Raw genomic sequence first — 22,617 nt, 5'->3', positions numbered from 1 at the left:
GGAGGATAATGTCATAGAAAATGTTAGTCAAGAGATCCCGATGCTACAGAATGCCCTGGGATTGGGAAAAGGACCTTTGCATGGTATATTCTTGAATGCTTCCCCCCACCGAAAAAGAAAAAAGCTGCCATTCTCTTTCTTAAGATAAAACAGTGAAGAGTTATTACTTTTTTTTTTCTATTTTAAATGGAAGTCAGCTGCTAACGTCTATGTCAGTGAATACAACGTCTGGCGATTCTTAAATGCACGTTGCAATTTGTGGCTCCGCAGCTAGCATTGGCAAGGCTGTTGGGCTCTCCACTCTATGGAATTTATTTACGTGCTCTTTTTGCATATGTAGGACACTAACGACAGAATCGCTTTGCCCAGTGGAAACAAAAACGCCCATGCCTTCTCCTTGTGGGCTGGGCTGCACAACCCCTGACATACAGTCAGGGCCCATTGCGCTGGAATTATGGCTTTATAACAATCCTTTATTTACATACACTGCTGAGGCAGTAAAAACAGCAAACAGATTTTTTAACGGCAGGCAGTCGAAACATCCCCGCAGGGCACGTGCCCCCTCGCCGAGGCAGGAACGCAGGCGAGTTAAATCAGTTCTGCGACTGCGTTCCAGCAGCGAATTATGTTGACGTGAAAACGGTGCGTGCCACTCCAGTAATAAAATGGGTCCAATCTTCAGCGCCGCCTGTTTCTCCCCCACCCCACGTCTCCCCTCAGTTTGAATTGGCATGCACGTGGCGCTGGGAAAAAATGAATTACTGTAAAGCATTTCGTTAGAAAGGTTTCAATTTACTCATCACGAGATTGCTGAGCAATACAGTAAATAGACTCAAATAAAATCAATAGAAGGGCTGTTCTCATGCTTCCTAGGATGCTAGGCGAATGGTTAACCTCATTTATTAAGTATGGAGTCTGAATCAAAGCCGTGTTATGTTCATGTACATATTACAGCCGCATTTCCTAGGGATTTAAATAATCTTGCTTAGCAATTCTCTCAGCGGCTGCAGCATCCTTCTGCCTCAGAATGATTTTCTTTTGCCCTTGTTGCGCAGCCCTCCTTTGCTTTCCTTCCCTTGGTAAATAAAGACCCGTACCAACACACACATGCAGCAACACCTGTCCTCGTGCTGCACATCACATCCTGGCTTGCCGGTGCTGCGCTTCATTCCTCCCAACTGTCCTCCCATCTCCTTCCACGGAGCAAAGCCGACAGCACCCTCGATGCACCCTTTGCCCTGGCATGGGAGGTGGCTGAATCAAAGCCCAGGATCCAGAGGAGATAGCTGAGACATATCAGCACCAGCAAATCCACACTGCCAGGGCTTACTCTATACAGGCAGGGTTATCCGAATGAGAAACTTTGGTCTCGCTCAGGTCTCAACAGATTTCAGCCTCGAAAACTAAACGGTTCTCAAGTTTAGGAAGTTCCTAAAGTTCAGAAAAACCTATATGTGGGAGAGGGGGTTCAGAAAGGAAATCTGAGAACAAGGCTTAAAACAATGAAAAGCAGAAATAACAATTATGGGTGCAAGGGAACAGCATGGACACATTAAAGCAGAAAGTCCTGGACGGTGGTTAAACGCTCCGTAAAAAAAGAGTTTAGTGGGAACTTCCCTAGGGAACGATGGCCAAAACCACTGACAATAAGTGGATGGAAAGCTCTGAACTTGCAGAAAACCTCTCTGTTGAGCTTCCTTCTTTTAGAAGGAAGTTTTAGTCTGCCAGAAAAAGTGAGCAATGCTCCATCTAATACAATATGGGGAACTGGAAGGGAAACCCGTACGCGACAGAGAGAGAATAGCCCTAGAGGAAAAGTCTCCTGCGTGTATGCCATTTGCTTTTTTTCCCTCCTAAGATGCTGACTGTTCTTATGGTCTGGTAACTTGTGTGTTACATTACTGGGTAGTTAAGTCACTGGCACCAAATCACACAAGCCACCATACAACCACCAGATAGGAAACTCCACCACGAGCACAGTTTAAATCAATGCCCTCTAAACTTTGGATATTATTACTTAGACCTTGAAGCACTCGGGCCTCCGAGGAAGCTGTAAAATACACTTCTGGGAGGTTTACAATGGGGCGGACTTGCAAATTTCCGTGCAGACATGTAATCAAATTACTCACTTGCAAAAGGACCAAGGTGTTTGTGGACAGCTCAGTAATTATTTGTGATAGCTTCAGAAACAGAGAAAGGCAACAGTGCTGTTGCATCCGTGATGGACGTTTGAAATCACCATCTTTGTGTACAGCCCTCGATGCTGCAAATGGATCCTGAAAAATCCAGCTGAGCATTACAGTAATTGTAATTCTATTGGTTTCTATAGAAATAGGATTATCCTAACAGCCAATAAATCAATTTCCTCCTGGAACACTAATGCAATGAGAAGGGGCACCATTTCACCGTTATTTATAGAGCAAACAGCTTTTACGCAATTTGCAATACCTATCAGAGTTTTATAGAGTTCAAGAGATCTTTCAAGCATGTTGCTGCATAAAACCATCTCTGGCAATAAATTGTAGAGGAAAACGGGGAGGGGGTGGGAGGAACCCATAAAGTAATGCAAAATATTTACCACCAGATGGCACGCTGGTACAGGTGCCGCCGTTCTGGCAGGGATGCCTCTCGCAGGCATCGGGGTAGAGGACGCAGCCAAGCTTTAATTCGGTCAGGCCAACCACTTCGGCGAAGCTGCTGCGCTTGTTTTGGAGCGGCAGTTCGTTGTTATTTAGGACGACTGAATCCAGGCAGCCCTGAAAGCCGCTCAAGACCTGCGTCGTTCTCTTGTCGGTCAGGCTGCGGACGTTATCCACTTGGACCTGGGCGCCGAAGTAGACGGAGCTATCTGTGCTGAGGGTCTGGAAATAGAGGGGGGCTTTGCGGCGCTCCACATAGCTGTCGTCCAGGGACAAGCTGGTGAAATTGCGATTCAGCTCCAGGAAGACCGAATGCCAGCTTCCATCATTAACGGCCCTGCCAGAAATTCCCAGGATTCCCGGGCCACTTCCGCAGTCCAACTGGAACCACAGTTTGCCATCGACAATCTGCGGGAGGAAAACAGAAATCAAAGCGCTTCAGGCACTCACACGACTCATAATATGCTCTCACGGGGAATCTGGAAACACAGAGCACTTCTAGACAGTCTCCACACAGTGTTAAAGCTGCTCTCCTACAGGACACTAAAATAGCAAAAAGCTGCACCTTTATCATCAGCAAAGAAAAAAAAAGAAGTTGTAAATACCAGCCTACTTAGAATTTACCCAAAGACAGTTACTGACAGGGAAACTGACAATATATAAAAAAATATAGGTGCAGAACACAGGTGAGGACTGGGATAACGATGTCTCACTGAACAGGGCATGGACTGGAGGACCCACGTTGAGCAGCCGCGTCTCTCTGGGCAAGTCCCACCATCCACCCGTGTCCTGCAAGTCTGCTCCCAGTGGCTGATGCTACCAAAAGGACAGTCAGGGCAAGGGACCACCTCTGAGTGTTTGAGAGAGGCTTGTGACCAAGTCAATGGCCACTGCTTTCAGCTGGAGATGTCAGGTGCTCTGCTTATACACACACCCTGTGCCTCTCTAACCTTTTGGAGCATCTCAGCGACCTGTGGATGTGTCGCCGAGTATCATAAGTTCAGTTTCTCGAAGTACAACAGTAAGATTCTGGTTGACCAGAAGTCATTTATTTTCCAAGGATGCTACACTACCTGCTCTGTGTGCACCTCACAGATGTCATAGGATGGCTCCCGCTTTTCTTCCTTTCCTGATATTTATGCTGGGTTCATGGCTTTAGAGGGATTGTTAGGATTTCTCACTCTCCCTCCTGCCTCTCACCCATCTGAAGTCCTCATAAAGGGAAAATCTATGCCAGCCTGCTGGGACAGGCAAAGTGCAGAGTGAGGGAATAGGTGTGGAGTGCTGCCTTCCTGATTAACAGTTTACCCAAAGATTTTAGGTTTCTTTAACAGATGGCAGATAGGTTTAAAATGGCTGACAAGGCTGGAAATAATTTCTTATGACACATTAATTGGATTCAGGCTCTCCAAAAGCTCTTGCAATTATTTTACCTTTATGTCATGCTCTAGGAAGTATTTATTTCTGCAAACCCCATCTCAAGACAGTTCTGTCCCATTATTTATCCCCCTGAAAAGCTCAGGCGCTGTGTCCTTTTTCATCCTCCCCTGCAGCACACATTGTACTCTCACTGGTTTATCCGAAACACAACCCTACTGCTCTCCTCCAGCACAGCAGAGCTGCCATAGCTGTCAATGCAAGAAGCCCCCAGAGCTCTGCTGGCCCCACTAAACTGGTATGACTAATGCAGATGTCATGCTGCATTGTGTCCACCTGTCTTTGGAAATTTTTTTGCCATTTCTGGCATGAAAACTCATTTAAAACTGGGTTAGCTAGAGCCATCCCTTGGCATGTGTCTGAACTGGTGCTCAAACTCTTCTCTGCCAGGCTCTCTCATGTGGCTTGAAGGTAAATGGGATACTGTTAATCTACAGGAGCAGACTGTGCTTTATCAGCATTTTACTGTCCTTCGAGGTTCACAAAACTACCTGGAGAAAAGCTAAGGGTAAAATATTGAGTTCTGATGACCTCTGGACTTCTTTCTCCTTTCCAGACCTCAGTCTCTTGACCTGTTGAATTTGAACTGGGCTGTAACCTCAGGCCAAGTCACATTGGGCAGTCGGGGTGTGAACCACACCACTCCACCGCTCTGCAATCGCTTGGATGGGATGGACACAGAGATACTAAGCACATGACAAGCTCCCTATAAATGCCAGCTACCTACTTACTCTGCGAGGCATGAGGGGTGTAGAGGGATACACAAGTAGAAGGAGTCAGAATGGCAAGAATTAGCCCCTGTGATAGGCAGCTAGCTATTTTAAAGTCCTTGACCTGTAGGATGTAATGAAACTAAGAAGAAATGAGATCTAATACAACATGCTTGAGGGACGGATGTTGCTTGTAGTCCTACAGCTCAATCAAAAAAGGCTAATGGATGTACAGAAAAATAAGTCTGGGTCATTTTTCATTAAAAAATCTTTTCTTGCAGGACTCAAAACTCATCTGTAAACTATTTCTGTAGATTGAAATTGGGCTTATTAAAGCGTCTGCTCAGGGGAATCTCAGTAAACAAGATGCCCTGACAAACTGAGATGGTTTCTCTCCAGAGATGGAGCAATCTTTTCTTTTCTCCCCCTGCAACAAAATAGTCCACAAAGCTCAAAGGCGCTGCTCAGAAAGTGTGGTCTGGCTCAACAGGAATACAAATCAAACAGAAAAATACATGCCAACATATTACACTGTGAAAAACAGCCATCATCGGATAAGCAGTTAACTTGCTTCTTATTCAAAAGGCTTTTTCCTACGGAAACTGTTCTACTGATTGTGTATAATATACATATACCTCCCCTAAGACTACTTATACCCTGAAGGACCTACTGCCTGCGTGTCTATTACCCTTACTCACAGAACATGCTTTTCCAATTACCTTTATAAATACAACACCACATATGAGCACCTGGGATAAATATTACACCATTTGTATACAGGAAACGATGATCTAAAAGATTTGCCATTAAAATATGTTTTATAGATCTTTCTCATCCACTTTTATTTCTTTTTACCAGCAGACGATCCGACATACACAGTAAATATATATTGTCTGAAAGGCTATGTTTCCTTCCTTTTATTAAAAAAGCACTAGTAACCTCCACCTAAGGCTAGAGTAAAGGATGGGAAGGATGGTCCAACGCCTACAATACTACCCTAAGATATGATAGATAGGCATGGGAATCCACACTCTGCAACACTCTTCCTCTGGGATCTCAAGCAAGTCATTAGCTTCAGGTCTCCGTCAGTAAAAGAGGGATAACGTCATTTCCCTACCTCACACCACCGCTTTACGGATACATACATTAAAGTCTGTGACTTGCCCAGATACCCCTAGCAATGGGATCATAAAAATACGTTCATTAATCAGATGGTCACAAGCCTTGCTGCAGCAGGGCAGGGAGGAAAAATTTGTCCCCTGATGGCTCCGTGCCTAGAGGAGGAGGAGGAAGAGGAAGAGCAGGAACAGACCACGAGAAATGGGGGCTGCAAAGGGCTCCTGTCCTGCCAATTTAGCAGCTAGGCTGGCCAGGCAGGGAGGAGAAGGGTCCTCCACTCAACAGGGCAAAACAATGTCTCCACTCCTAAGCATGGAGAATTCAACCACGGATCTTTGATTCAGCAATTAATTCCTGGTGTCCCCGTGATTCCCTCTAACAGCAGTGCTGTCAGGGACACTGCTCAGTCCTCAAACAGGGCTCTTTGATCATGGCCTGGACCTTGGTACCAAGAAAAGCTGAACTTCAAGTTAAGTTCTTACTAAATGAGGTACATGCAAGCAAATAGTACAGAAATCCAATGAAAGGCCAATGCTGTTGCCCAGGCTCAGCAGTTATCCACACAATAACGTCAGCGGGATGACTGGTCTGATGGAAGGTTGGTAGCATCAGACTCTCAGTTCAGGACAGAATTTGTGGCACTGCTTTTTTCTCCATCTGTGTGATGTAACACAGCAGAGAGCTTGGGTTACTCCATCTCAGCAGTTGAGCTACTCCATCTCATGGCAGAGAGACGCAAACTCCGCAACCCCTCGCCAGCGCAGCCCACAGCACCAGCAGAGACCCTCTGCACCAGGAAAGCAGAGAGGTGCTGCTTCATCCCAGCCAGGCAGAAAATTCCCACCACCTCAGAGCTTTCTGGGCTTAGTTACACTATGTCTCGTTATAACTACTAGGACAGTGAGGTTAATGCATACTTAAGCATGCATGCTCTTACTGACACAAAATCCCTCACCTGTATAAAATGGGCAAAGAAGTACAAAGAACAGAGAAGGCTCCAAAAGCTGATGCAATCTGTTACATTTCAACGGTTTCGTTCAATGAGCAAAATGGAGCCAAACACATATTGTAAATTATATCAGAATATTAGCCTGGCTAAGATGTTTGGCTAACATCCATATTTGTGTATCAACATAGGTAATAAAATGATCAAATGGTTCTTCTGAGACCACCTTAGGCTCACACAGTCCATCTGCAGTCACACACCATGGATGCAGCATGCTGCCTACTAACCTATCTGGGGAAATATTTCGTTTGTCGAGTTACATTTCAGGTTCGTTTGTGTAAAACGGTATATTTAATTAAAATATTACTCGTTTCAACTCTAGCCATAACTGGGATCATATCCAAGCTTCAGACTTATCCAGCATAAGCCATATAGCAGTAATGCATTAAAATGTATAATATACATTTAACTAAACCATGCAAAGTTTCACATTAACTGCCTGGATGGAAGAACATATGCTTGCCTTTTACCATTTAACAACTATATTTCTGGCACGATACGGAAGTCTTTCTTTACCTATGTTTAATCCTTTAAATTTCACAAAACTAGTTGAATCTCCATTGTATTCCTTGAAAAAAAAGAAATAAACTCTGGAATTCTCTTCAGCAATGGCCTCGCTACGCTTAAAATTGTTAAATCTTGCTTTTCACAGATAGATGCTACATAGGAAAGAGGAAATGGTGACACTGGTTTTGGCACACGTAATCTTTTCAAAGGAACGAAAAAAAAGCCATCAACCTGCATCTCACTTTGCTCCAATTGTCTTAAAAGCAAGAGCACGCAACGAAAAAAATGGCCAACCTCTCAAAATCGATGGATGAGTTGCTTTATTAGAAACAGCTGAATAAATAACAGCCTTATTATATTGTATCAATACAGTGTAGCTGGTAGGGTTTCAGCAAAGTAGCAGACAAGCAGTTTGCTCTATGGAATTCACTATTCAACCAAGAAGGACACCGCGTTATGATTATGAAATATTTCCATCCCTGGAGTTATCACAAATGTATGAGCTCCCAAAATTAAGTTGGTCATTTAAACACTGAAAACCATATTGCAGCATTAATTTTTAAATAGACTGCAGTGGGGGAGGCTTGCTTCAAAAAAATCAATGCCGCTATATGCCCCAGCAGTGGTGGTGGTTTCTGCCCGTTCTCCCATGGGCTCGTGCTATGTGATGGGTCTAAATTTCTTCCACCTCTGCCTCTGTTTGGAGCTCAGCGATGGCGCTGGGCCCTCTGGTGCTAAGCTGGCAGATACTTAAGTACATGCTTAAATTAAGGTATGTGAGTAGTTCCAATTGCCTTCAAATACAGGAAGTTAAGCAAGTGATTAAGTGCTTTGCTGGAGTGATGCCAGAGTGCTCAAAAGAGCACAGGATCCCATCCTTTATCCTCTATTTGGAAAGCTTCTCCTCATGTTTAATTTAATTGAAAGCAATGCTCAAATGATAACAACTTCACATTTATAGACCTCTAATTAATCTACTTAATGGCCTCATTTCTGAGCGCTTCTCTATCTCACAACATATATACCTGGTTAAAAAAAAAAATAAATCTATAAAGGCCTTACCTCTGATTTACAAATGAAAAAAATAGTGCTTAGGAAGTCTAAGGGTAACTTGCTTGAAAGCATCTGAGTTTGGGACCCCCAAAGTCCAGTTCATGAGTCAGCTGCTGTCCCTCAAGAGACCTGCTGTGGCTACATCCCTTGAGCATAATGCCATTTGCCTGCCATAGAGCACTTTTGTGAAACCTTAGTCTGATGTTCCTCTGCTAAATGACCTTCACAAATAAATCCCTGATCTTTTAAATGATGCCATTTCTCAAAAACCCCATACCAAACGTAATTCTTTACTTCTCTTTAAACCCTATGCTTACAGAAGCCAAGGGCCAGACCTGGGAAAAGGATGCACCCACTAGGACGGCAAATCCTACCCTACCTAAAATCCAAGCATGAGTCTCCATGAAGGGAATTCCCTGTGTCCTTCCCTGCTCAATGCATGGGAGAAAGTGGAGCCCTTGCATCCATACACTACCCTGAACCTCTCTCATGGGACACGTTAGGCAGAAGCTGCATCCGAAGCTGTCTACTAAATGCTGCATTAGAAGGGTTCATAGCTGGAAATCCTTTCTTAGAGGTAGCAAGCAAAAAAGACCATGACCTGGAGGCTGGCTTCTGAGATTGGAGCAGAGTACTCGCAGGTCCTGTCACTGCTCCTTCAAGTATTATTTTTTCCTTCCAGTATTTTTCAGACAAAAATGGTTAGGTGATTGTGTGAAGTGGTGACTGAAAACACGTTAATTCCTAATCCCCACAACTAAAATCCCAACACAGGCGACCGCAATGAGGGGGGGCTCTTACTTGTTTTTTGTAATCACATGAATTTTTCTCTTTTGGTGGCAAAATTTCCCAGCTTCAACTGGAGAATATCCACTTGGTTGTCTATGACCTGACACACAGGACTCCTTAATCATGACAGATTTATACATTAAACTCTAAGAAAACAAATTCTCCTGTCATAATTCTAACTCCATTTCAATCTGCCTCTGTATCATCTCCTATTGTTTTCAAGTGGCACCTTTCACTAGGGCCATTCTTTTTTCCCAAGCGTTTTTCAAAACTACAAAATTGCAAACATTCCCTACTGATATATGCTAAAAGCAACCACCAGGAAGACTTCAAAGAAGGTCTTCAAGCCTGCAGTTTTGTTTTGGATTTTTTGAACAAAAAGTGTACCGGAGAGTTCAAACTGTGCATTTCTACGTGTCTCAAAGCAGAGCTTAATTGTCTTGTGCAAATCTGAAAAATGCTGAGAGTCCCCAGTGAATGACAGACAGTACTCCTGCTCGTGAAATATCTCAGTCTAACAGCTATAAAATTGTTTGTTGCCCATTAATAACTCATCTCACCATTTTAACATTACCTAAGCATTCAGCCAAAAGGACTCTAGAGATTGCAAATACAGACACAAAAGGCTCTGTGCCATTTCTCCCACTGCTGGGACATGGCCAAGTTACAGAAGTCAATGGCTTCATTTTGTACCTTAGAGGCTCTGTCAGAAATACAGTACATGCAGGCTCCTGGATAAGCCTAGCACTCCCTTTCCATCCAGTAGATATTTGCCATTCCACGGAAACCCAACAAAGAATGAAAATGCATGGCGAGTTTATCAATTAAATATTGATTGGATATCAATCTCCACCTACCCCATGCCTCTCTCAACAAATAATCTTAATTCACAGAGTGAAGAAATCTTCACATTCAGTAGGAGACGGGTTCTAAGCAGCTGGTTTCTGGAATTAACTCGACAGCAGTGAGGGCATATCCTCTAACCACAGGCACGGACACAGGGGAAGTAGAGCTATTTCAGCACGCATCATTTTGACAATATGGTCATATAAATGGCCAAATCTTACATCTCATGCAGATTGGCTCCTGCATGCAGATACACATAATGTTCTTATAATGAACAGCACCCAATGGAGCATTTTCCAAGTAAAGTACCACTAACAAGCTGCTTTTTTGATTGTTGTTGTTGCTACCGTTGTAGAAATTGTTGTTTTTCCCTGTTAGCATGAAAGAGATCAGGCTTCATCTTCTCAATCTACAGCTGAAATGAGAACAGCATTCCCCAAATCAAGAGCCAGCAGAAAACATATAATCAAGAAAAACAACTGCGGAAAAGATAAGTTATTTTAATTACCTTCAGAATTATACAGGGATTCGCTCTGGTGTACATTATAATCCCATTGCTTTGCAGGGTTCGCAGACGGAGAGCCAACTTGAATTCCTCTTTCTTGCTATTTTCAGAAACCCGGTATTTAATGTAGCTATTCCCAGCAAAGCTAAGGGAAGTGTGGCCTGAAATAACCATTTTGAAAAGACACGTGTTCTTTTAGTGACACATGAAATAATTCCTCAACTGTCAAGTTAATTAAAGAATTTGTAGAGCTAATGAGAATGTCTAGGAAGAAATAAATAAACCACTGCTTGGATGGGAAAAAAAGCTGGCACCTACTACAAAAACATGCTGTATTTTTTTTGGAAATTATTTTTCAGGGGGTGGAGGAAAGCTCTTTTTCTCCATACTTGTAAAAAAGAGAGGTTTCTCCAAGTATTCATCATTTTTAGTGTTATACACCCCTGGGACACCTATGTTGCCTCATTGATAACAGAGGGTGTCAAAGATGACCATGCCAGTACATCAGGCTGTTGAGTTATGGGCATAAAGTCAAGCATGGGCGGAGGCCAGTCAAACCCTTGCAATCAGTTCCTTCAACCGCTGCCCAGGACCACAGTGATAAAGCTCAGTATGTGCTGTGTTGTCACCAGGGAAACAGCACATGTCCTCTGCCATGCAGCCCTGGATTCACTGAAGTCAACGGAAAGCTCCACGTCACCAGCTTTCCACCAGGCTCTTTGTATCCCAGGGAACAGCACAGCTACAGAGAACTAAAAAACGTTCTCAAGCTTTCTTCTTGGGATGGTGTAGTGTTTTCATTAATAAAGACTGGAATTTTGGTATTCTAAATCGTAAGCAGAAGAGTTAATTATAGAGCTTTGCCCATGGCAGGAAAACATCTGGCATAACAGTCTCTAGGAAAAGTCCTGTCTTCTCAGCAGCCTGTTTTACTGACCTGGGATTCAACCAAGTCAGTGGGAATTTCCCAATGGAAACTGGATCATGGTCTTCATACAGCCCCACAGCCGAATATTGTACAGGGCTTATAAAGAGATGTGTCAGTGCTGAGAAGGGTTAAGCAGTACATCTTCTCATGACTTCAGTGGCACCCCTACCCACAAAATGAGAATAAAAGCACTTTGTTGTTCAAGTATATCCCCCTCTACCACCATGACATGCACCTGAGCATTCGCCAAGCTTTCCTGGTGGGCACTGGCAGATGAACGGTCTCCGGTTAGCTTCATACCCCACACACTGCATGTCCCCTGGACATGGCTTCTCCAGGCAGGGATCGTTAGACCCAGGGCAGCGTTCTCCTGCAACACGTTAAAATACTGTCAGGGATGCAGCGTAAAGCATGATCTTCAGCAATACAAGAGTAATGAAAGACAGTAATTGATCTCACACTTCAGTACAAGCAAAGAATGGTCTAATAATAATAACAACAACAAAAAAAACCCTTCACAGAAAAGACGTTCTTTGGACAAGTACGTAGAAAAAGCATTATGGTTCTTCTTCAAAGGCTGCTCTAAAACCCAGGGCAACATATTATAAAAACCAACTATTATGAGCAGTAACTGTTTTTTAATTGGTGTTGTGACTCTCAGGGCAGTCATTTTCTCACAAAGCCTCCTGCGCAGGGGATTTCGAGATAGGAGAAAACAAATGACTTGAAGCTATGCACTCCTTTTGCCCCAGCACACCGATTTAAGCAGATTTAAGGGGGTAGAGTTCCCTGGGAGACGAAATAAGAAAAAGCCATTCCTGGGCTACAGAGTGACGGCTGGACTTTCCACCCTCATACTGCACAGGAGGCGCTGCCAGCCTGATCGTATGGCACAGGCAGACTTCCCCGTCCCTGTGTTCCTCCTGACATTTCTGAGACCTCACATCCTATTGTGCACATTGCCCAGGCTGCCAAAACCTATCCTCCTTTCTTCTGATTGTGACTACACAAGTCCCATTGCATCTGGAACTGCCTATGTCCAGGGAAAAATAAAAAATAAAAAAAAAAAAAAAAAAAAGAGAAAAAGAAGTGGCTTACTTGCTCTGGACAGTAAGAACTCAAAGTGAAGAAATTTTGAAAATCAAAAATAAGTTGACTGTATTTCTTGACTTTACAGAATCAGAGAAAGAAGCAGCTTAATATTCTAAATAGCCAGTTGCAATTTATGATTATAAATAGGGCCAAACAAATCATGTCCTTTTGATTTGAGGAAGAACACAAGTTAGATAAAATTGTTTTGAATGCTAGTAGCAACTCTTTCCTAAAAATCTTTAATTAGTACGGAATCTAATCTTGCCCAAGAATAGGTGAATTCAGAACTACTACTAACTTCATACGGGAAGTAATCTGAAGAGACAGATGAATACTGAGTTTTAAATTTGCTTAAAATACTCATGCAACACAATTACATTGAGGTTCTTCAAAATCTTTGAAATCCTTAACATCTAGCAGGCTGAGCATGTCAAGGACTTACTTTAAAGCCTGTCAATGTCAAAGGAACTTCTTGCATTGCATGGGGTTTGGCTAAAACATATATATAACTTCTAAGAGTGTCTAAATAAATCTGTTCTGATTGTCCTAATCATAAAAGATTTGCAACCACTGCCTGCAATAACGCAAAACACGATACAACTATTGCTGCTTAACGTATGAATTCTCAGGAATATATGACTTCCAGAAGAGTTAGCCTTTTCTTGCTTGGGCTAGGGAACATGGTAGATGCAGGGTCAGCTTCTACCTTTGGACATCTGTGCGCGGCTGCTATGAAAGTAGCCTTTAAGTGCAGGAAAAAAAAGGCACTCCTGCCCTTGCTTCTGGTGATTTGCAGCCAGAGCTTGAACAGAGGGAGAGCCCGTTGCTGGGAATGGGCAGGCGTCTATTGTTTTGCTCATCAAATTCATTTACTTAATACATGCAGGTGATGATTTTAACAATAAAATGTCAGCACCTTCCTGCCCATCACTTTCGGAATATTGGCAGTTCTTGTTTATTGCGGGACCCTTATCATATTAAAAAACTACTTTATTTCTTGAGCATATGTATTTTATTTCCAATTTATAAAGGGAGAAATCAACCTGTCATACAGTGTATCTCTGAAAGTAATGAAAGAAAGGATCTCACTGCTCTCACACTTCAGTACAAGCCAAGAAGGGCTCATAGTAAGCAGAGCTGAAACTACCTGGCACTGTATTTTCTGGAAAAAGAAAAATTACTACTGTAGGTTTCAAAGTGGACATGGTCTGACTACGAATATGGCAATGACTGTAAATGTCTTGCTTGATGTACAGCACAGTCAATTTAATCTTTAACATCCTCCCTCCTTTGTCAAACATTTGTTTGAGAGGTCTCTGCAGTAAACGATTTACAGTACTGCCTGTAGCACTGTTAGAAAATGATGCATGGCAATCTTTAATAATCGCTTTAGTAGGTAACATTAACAGGAGTAACAGCTGCAATATACAGTCACACTTTAAGTCTTATAGAATCAAGAAACAAATGTCATTTAATAGGGTTCTGCACCGCAGAACTATATTCTATTTACAGGTAAGGTCTGCAGAATTTAACAGAGACTATGAAGTTTTCTATAGCTTGGGGTTTTTTTAGAAAAAAGCCCTCATTTTTTGAATTCAATGGCAAGTAACAATTATTTCTGAAATTATAACAGGTGGTTATTCTATAGGCTGCCTTGTATTTTCTGCTTGGATCTTTTGGCTATTTTAATTCATTCTTATGTGACACGAATGCAGCATTCTGCTCTACGCAGAGTCTCTCTCCTCTCCCAACACTGTTAAACCTTTTGTGAGGCTGTAACTCAAGAGAGCCTGTGCGCGGCTGACAGGCAAGTCTTTGGACAAGGGCCCCACAGCTCATCAGTGGGCAGCGGAAAGGGGCACGGAGATTTCCAAGTGTGGCTCTGCAAATTTTCACATCCCCCAACCTATGACTGTAGCTTTGACGTGAAGCAATAAAGCAATAGCTTACTTTGTTATCCACCTCTGCCAGTTTTTTTAGCTGATTCAAACTCTGATTTATACTTCAGAGGCATCTTTCTGCAGTCAAAAAATATATGGAAAGGATCTAACATATTTAGTGCAACTGTGGAGATATACTAAAGAACTGCTTAGCCCGGCAGGCCAAGAATGGTTCTTATGGTAAACTACAAGCAAATCAACTTTTTATTCATCCTGCTGCAGCAGGATTTCACAGCTGTCACAAAATTTTTAAAATATTCAGACTCGGGAGAAGCACTGCTTTATGCCTCTCTGTATGGTTATAAGTACATAAGCTACAAATCTGCATTATTGCATTGCCCGACCTAACACACATTTTCAGGCTGATTTCACCACTATGCGGAGCAAAATTGTGAAATTGTTCAAGGTTGCGTTGTCCACATCAAAGATTTACAGCCTGAGTTTAAACAAAATTATTCTAATGCTGCATTTCCACTCCAAAGAGCAGTCTATTTACCATCCAATAAGAGATTCAAGAAATACGGATTTGAATTGATCTTTTTCTTTTCTGTAGGCAAGTCCAGACAATCCACAGCACTCCCTGGAAACTCACATTAGTATTAATAAAGCTGTTCTCGACAAAGTAGCATGGAGACACATGAGCTAGCATCAACCAGTGCATGGCAGGAAAAGGTGGAATAGACCCCCTTGATTTTGACAGATGACCGTCAGTTTAATTCTCTAAAAGAAGGTAAACGTATTACAATCTCCCTACTACTCCCTACTTCCTACTACACTGAGGAAGAAAACACTCTTCCATTGCAAAATGAGACATTTATTTAATTCCTGTCCCTCCAGCGAAGGATCACTTCCAGGAATGTAAATAAATCTTAAAAATTGAGTGCTTCAACAATTTTAACTTGAGCTTTGTGATACTTGGCGTTTTTCTGTAAACCCATTCTCCTCAAGCTGTGTGAATATTAAAAAAGAGTCTGTTTCTCTTGCTTGCGGAAGAAAGCTTGAAAGGTGGCTCCTGAAGAGCAGAGTCACAGGAAGCACGTAAAGCAAACTCTAGACTGTTACTTTTAAACAATCTAATAATTAGTTTAGTGGGAAGGGGAAGACCGTCAACTTATGAGCTGCAATTTGTTTTTATTTTTGGAGCACGGTGACCAGGTATGGTAAGCAGTGGTTACGGTATGCATAGCCGTGTAGACACCACGAACTTCTTTCTGCGCAAGTCAGCCATGGGTATCAGTTAGCTCACGTGCCCCTGGAAAACTCTGTGTCATGCGTTACGTCCCAGTGAATCGGATTTTCTCACAGTTTTAGAAGAACTGAGACATTTGACCTCTCCTTGATCACAGCGTTCCTTAAGATCCTTTAAGTGACAGATAGCAATTCCCGCTCGCCCCGATTCTACCATCATGTCCCCGCTTGACACTTCAGCTCTCCCACACTTTAGACGAGATTGTGCATTCTCAGCATGAGCCTTAAAATGGGGGATATTCGCAGGGAGAAATGGGGGATATTCGCAGGAGAAATCCTTATACAAGTGCAATGTTAAAAGGACTACAAATCTATCAAATTCATGTACAGTTCTTTGTTCCCAAGCACAGACAGGACACCTTCTTCTTCAGTCTTCCTGGCTACCTTGCCAGGACAACTCAAGGCTCGTTAGTGCATGTGTGCTCCTGAAAACGGGAAAAGTGGTGTTATACACATAGTATTTGGGTTCCTGATGACCGATCCTGCAAAACACCCAGGACTCTTCAAGAGGCAGCGTGTGCTCTGTGGAGCTGAGGACACAAACCACCTCTGAAGATTAGCTCCTATATTAATAGCAGATCAGCACAGTCAATGAATTCCTTTTGTCAGAACATGTAAAAAAATGCTAGAAGTGGCTCCATAAAGTCTGAATTGCCTGGTTTCACAAGAAAGTGGTCCAAGACTGCTATTCACTGGATTAAAGACGGTGGATGTGAGTGTCTGCACTTTTGCTGAACATTTCTGGGTGTATTAGAAAAATTCTTTCAAACTATTAAGCCAGAACCATATTAAACACTTGAAATGGAATTCATCTCATCTAACTTTAGGGCATGATTCAGCCGACTGATTTTAGATATCTAGGGAGAGATGTATCACATCATTAAAAATACCTCATTCTTTCCACTGTCTGCAAATGGGGCCTGGAGTCACCAGCTCAGATGTAGATATATACCTACATTTGTCAAGATTATTTCAATCCAGCCCTCTCCCATAAACATATTAATGTAACCTCACTTTTGTAAGATCATAACGCAGAATAACTCTATAGCAAAACAGTCCCAACAGAACCTGCTTCTTCCCTGCATCTTTGTCTCAACACGAAAGAATTACTTTGCATCATGAAAAGAAATAAAAATAAGGAGTAGATTCTTGCTTCTGAAAAATGAGAATGTCATGAGAACTGTTTTACAGGAACATATTTATCCCGGTCCTCCTATCTTTATTTCCCACATGCGCTGACAGATGTTTGCATACCTCACGTCATGTGCAGGGAGATTGGCAATTGCACAGCCCCTACAGCCATGCCGAAACAAACCCCAGTTTGTTACAATATTTTTTTCATACAAACACAAGCAGATGAGACAGAAACCTAAGGAGACAGCCCGTTATTGGAAAACTCTTTAGTTCAATTTTATTGATTTTAAAGGCCTAGATTGATGCACCTGAACTTTCGAACTTACCCTTCCAGAGCTGAGCTGCTGAACCTCCAAAGTTCACCCACTGCCTGCTTTACAGTCTCCCTGCATTTTCATGTTAGATAACTCCGTTTGTTCACAAAGGTAATCTAGGTAAGTTATGCACAGCTGGCATGCATAAATTGTGCATATCTGTGACATCTGCCAGTGGGAAAAACACTCCAAGTATGATACATATTTCAAGAACGAGTGAATTGGTTCAAACTCAAGCTTTCTGGGTCATAATTGAATCAGATCTCTGGAAACATATGCAATATTTTAATGGCTTTGTCATAATTCAAGCCATTAATACCGGACTGGATCATGAAACTATCCTAGTAACAAAGGAAGTATAATGCTTTTATTATACTAATAATATCTTGCTAATGCTGTCTTGTTAAACAAGCCAACATAAATTTATTGTAGTATTTTGTGCGCTTTTTCCTGACTTGCAGCTTTTATAGGCATGTACAAGAACTACTGATCAAAGAAGTATTTGCATTTTTCTAACCCTTTTACTGGGCCTAGTCTTTAGCCTTCATGAAAGCAAAACTATGCATACATTCTCTAATTAATATACCCTCAGAAGTCTCTTACCTCCTATGTGATAAAACACAGCGTGTGTCTGTGTGTTTACCTAAATACCAATATTTCTTGTGGCCCCTTTAATTAAAAACAGTAGAAGAGGCTGAAGCATTAACTAACGTGGAGAAGGGCAAAGCATGGATTTTTTTACTTCCTACCAAGATCTCTTATCTCTGTGCGACGGGGAAGCACCAAGGCTTTCACCTCTCCGGTAGCTATGCTTAAATCAGCAGCTCTGGATGCTTTTGGTACAGGCTGGATGGTGGACTGGACGTGCCCAACCCCACCCCAAGGCCTGCGGATCACCCAGGGGAAATCAGCGCATCGTGGCTCAAACGGGAGCTGTGGGAATCCATCCAGCTTTCCAGCTGGACCAGGACAAGCTGCCTGTTGCGACTGTTCCCGTCCAGCAGCCTTCCAGGCCGTGATGAACGCTCCAGAGGCTGGGGACCACAGACGGTCTGCAGAAACACACTGCCTTTGTGGCAGCCTGCCGTACGTTTTGAGGATTGACTGGTACATGACAGAAAAATTTGGAAATCGCCATCCCAGCCAAATTATCGTGCTTCCAGTGCAAACTTGCTGTGCAGGGAGGGGGAAAGGAGAGCTGTGGGATCGGAACCGTACTGCATTGCAAAGCCCTTTTTTTTTGGAGCTAAGTTTAGGGATTATGAGGCAGATCCACTTACTATTAGTATCTGAGGGGAATAATACATCATTATTGACTTTAATAAGTAGCGAAATGAAATTATAAACAGTGAAAATTTTGGCTGCCAGAAAACCAATTTCTGACAGTGAGGGCTATCGCTATCCCCATGGAGATGAGGATTTGTGATTTCTTGGTACAAAAATGAGACTTAGAGAATATAGAAGTGTTTTGCAGACAGTGCTCCTGCACTGGCTCCTGGACTCGTCTGGAGGATATTGCAGCATTGTCCCTTTTAAACCTGTCAAAATCCTTTATTTCTGAGCCTTTCATGTGTAACAAAAGGCCGACTATTGTTATAATAGATACATCTGTTTGAAACTTATAATGCTATTACTTAAAAATTGACCAAATAGTCTGCTCATGAACGTACAAGAAAATACCTCAGATACAGAATTCTGATATTTTTGCAGAACGGAGCTTCTATGGCACTATTATTCACGTGCTGCAGGAGACAATGACTTCTGGTTAAGTTTTATGTAATTTAGGCCTATTTTTCATCCCCGCGGAAGTCGATGGTAAGATGGTAAGGCACAAAGTCCTGCTGACTTCTGCAGAAACACAAGTTGGTTACCGAGAGACAGGGCTGCTGAATTCTTGTACTGCTCCGTGTGTGTGTTTGTGTGCGTGTGTGCTTAAGATGAGGGAGACTTAGATGTATTGATTTTACTGCAGCTTTTTTTCTCCACTCTTAAATGAAGTGGAATGAGGAGCAAATAGCCTGGCAAACAAAAGAAACAGAACTATTATTATAACTGCCTGAGGCTTTATACTCCAAGTGCAGAATCGTAAAGAAGACTGGCTCTCAAGTCTATTTGTCGTATATGCCCATGTGAAATCTCTGCCAAAATGTGGAACAGCCTGAAACCTGGCCAAAAACTCATCCTGTCACCTACTGTAGCACTAAAGGTCAGGAACAGTGCTTGCTTGCAGTTACTTAATAAAATACTTCATTGGTTTCCATGCCTCTCTGCAAAAATGGGACTGGAAAAGGCCTTTCCACCTGCACTGCTCAGGTCAGGGGTCCTTCTCCTTGGAGACTGATGGTGCATCGCTGCAGCCCAGGCTGTTCTGCACATTTATTCCAGTGGTGGCACCGAGGGGGTGGGAAACCACATCCCTCCCTCCCCTCTCCCTTCCTCTCCCCTTCCTTCCCCTCCTCTGGAAGTTGGTTGATGGCTCTGATTATGGAGCCTCCAGGAAAGCGGTCTTTGTCGTAAAAGGCCAAAGTTCATCAACTTCCATTTACATCAGTAAACACGAACAATTCTTCCTGAGCCTGAGAAATCCATTCCCACAATACATCAGCCAGTCGTGCTTTAACGGAGTGAATTGAAATGCCCCTTCTAATCTGCATCAAAGGAATAAAAACGATCCTATCGCATAATGTGTAGAGATGGGAGGGGAAGAGGGAGCGGTACTCACCATTGCACATGCAGCGCACATTCCTGTAAAAGCGGGGGCACACAAAACTAATTCGTGCCGTGCTATAGGTCATCAGGGAATGTGAATCAATAGATAGACTTTGCTCACAGTGCTGTTCCTGACAATCCAGTCCAGAGCAATTCTTCTCCAAGATAGCAGAAATACGAATCACATTTTCCAAGTGTCTCCTTGCATTGGTAAGCTTCTGAATCAAATAGGCAGGCTTATAGAAACCACCGTTGTGCATCTGAACCGCAAACAGCATGTCAAGCTGATTGCTGCCTGCCACCGGCTGAATACTGATGATGTGCAGGCTGTCTTGTTTTTGGGAGAGCACTGCGTTTCGCAAGGTACGCCTGAACCCGTGCATGTGAAGGCCCACAAAGTCTTCCGGGGAAACGTTCTCAAAACGGATGGTGACCGTGTTCTGCAGCATTTCTTGTAGCAATTGCTCAACGTGGACCACAACGTCGATGGGTACCTGGAACCGGCCATCACTGACAGAGACATTCAGGACGTATTTGCCGTTATCGAGCCCTCCAAGGGCAATGATCTTCCCATCATGGCTGTTGACCTTGAACAAACTTTTCTGCTCTGATTTTAGCGTATATGTGAGGACATCGTACACATCCTGATCTGTGGCATGGATTTTCCCAATGACTCCCCCAGGAAAATCATCTTCCATGGTGACAATGAAAATCTCCAGTGGAATGGCAGTCGGTTTGTGAATGCTTTCTTCAATAACCCTCACCTGAACGTAGGTGTGGGAAACCTGCTGAGGCTTCCCAGAGTCCTTTGCCTAATGCAATTTAAAAAAATAAAAAAATCCACACATATAACACAGCCAACAACCATAACTTCTTGCTATATATATATATTTTCACAGCATCAGTAATTCTGAAGACCTCTCAAAAGAACTTCCCAAATGCATTTGCAAAATACATATGTAAAGAAACGTCTCAGCCATTTCTAGCAGTGGAACTTACAAACTCTTTAGGGAAGCACAGATATCTCATCTAAGTGGATTGCAGAGAGAAATGTGTCAGCAGAATGTCTCATTACTGAAAGTGAAATGTTCCCACGATCCCACAGCTATCACTTGTCCTCTTCACAACAGAGCCATCTGAATGTGGTATATTCTGCACCAAATGGAGCTTGGGCTCACTTCTATCCTGGAAAAGAGACTGAAGCCCAGTGAAATGCCAGCATCAGTTTCTACATTACTTGGTGTGCTCCGCAGTGTCTCAGACCCTGCCTAGTTTGTGTGGATGTGAGGGAGTTCAGAGTTTTTCCACAGCACTCTGTACTAATTTACCTGAAGCAGTCAAGAAACATGGTTGAAATAAATAAAATTTATCACCCTCCAAAAATGAAATAGGGTGCTTGTGCTGTTACTAACGATAAACTATGAAAGCAGCACTCCACTTGGACAGATGACTGTATGACCCAGAGCACGTACGATAGCATCATTTGCACTTTTTTATAGAGTGAAAGAGCAAGTATGACAAAAACCCCAAGGCCACCTTGACAGTAAGGTGTGCAAACTTGAATCAGTGTCCTTTCCTGCACTGAGAAAAATGTTTCATTGAAGTCACTATTAAGATATACTGCTCCGCACATTTATTTGCTCCAGAGAAGAACAGAAGACGAAACTACCACGGGGCAAAGATGTAGCACACGTTCAAAGATCTTTGTATTTGGACATGGGGAGGAAAATTTACAAGAAAAAAAAAGGCAGGATGGCAACAGTTATATGGACATGGGTAGGGAAGGATTAGTATCTCTAAGACAGTCTAAAAATCATTCATCTTCCCTCCCAAAAGGGCTGGGTGGAGTAGTTAAAAAAAAAATTTATGTCTATGTGCACACACACACATATGTGCACAGAGATCACATCCCATTCTGCTTTTCAGTTTTATCATTATTTTTTAATGAACCTAACACAGAGGAGGAACCTGATGGGGGAAAGGAGAAAGCAGCACTCTGGCACATGTGAATGGAAAGAAACAGTTCAATGGTCTATACGCAACAGGAAACTATAAAATATGTTTTCCCTGCAGAAATCCCTAAAGGAAATAATACTGGGAGGAATTAGGCCCCCACACGCCAACAGCGTGGTTTTCTGAACATGTTGGTGCATCTCAGGCATTGTGGTCTGTCTAATATTTCATTTATATGACATACTTGGATTTATATAGCTAGAGGATGCGGCTTAAATTTAATTCTCATGCCCAATTTTGGCGATGTTGGAACTTTGGCTAGCAAATTGCCCTGAAAACAGGATATTTTAGGATGAAGGCATGGTAAGAATGAAAAGGAAAGGGTTTTTTTATTTTCCTACAAGGCTCAAAAATTAGGTTGCTGGAATATTAAATGGCAAACTTGTAAAACTTGACTTTGATTTGAACTGTTAATTTGCATCAGAACTTTTATTTTTTGAATTGTAACTAACTGAGAATGTTACTGCTATGAACAGCATTAAACGTCCTTATAAAGGAGCAAACAGACTGTATTTAGAGAAATCAACGCCAGCAGAGCAAGAGGAGGAAGCCTGCATTTCAGACATAGCTTGTAGAACCATGTCCCACTTCAATGAAGAGTTCATTCAATGAAGAATGTAGTTCATTC

The 22,617-nt window shown here is 42.6% G+C and overlaps 1 protein-coding gene across 3 annotated transcripts in view; it reads right to left on the bottom strand.

The window, feature by feature from the left end:
* The window catches only part of FAT3 (FAT atypical cadherin 3), a 357,170-nt gene that overhangs the window by 24,355 nt on the left and 310,198 nt on the right, over positions 1–22,617 (bottom strand). For all 3 annotated transcript variants that reach the window (XM_054187680.1, XM_054187684.1, XM_054187685.1), the window contains exons 19-22: positions 19,990–20,788; positions 11,775–11,909; positions 10,615–10,772; positions 2,579–3,047 (exon numbers count right to left, since the gene is read on the bottom strand). In XM_054187680.1, the coding sequence (XP_054043655.1) occupies positions 2,579–3,047; positions 10,615–10,772; positions 11,775–11,909; positions 19,990–20,788 (1,561 nt within the window). The remainder of the gene's footprint in view (positions 1–2,578; positions 3,048–10,614; positions 10,773–11,774; positions 11,910–19,989; positions 20,789–22,617) is intronic.

This window comes from Rissa tridactyla, chromosome 1, assembly GCF_028500815.1.
Source record: "Rissa tridactyla isolate bRisTri1 chromosome 1, bRisTri1.patW.cur.20221130, whole genome shotgun sequence".
Taxonomy (NCBI): domain Eukaryota; kingdom Metazoa; phylum Chordata; class Aves; order Charadriiformes; family Laridae; genus Rissa; species Rissa tridactyla.
This window is presented reverse-complemented; position numbering and strand designations above follow the sequence as displayed.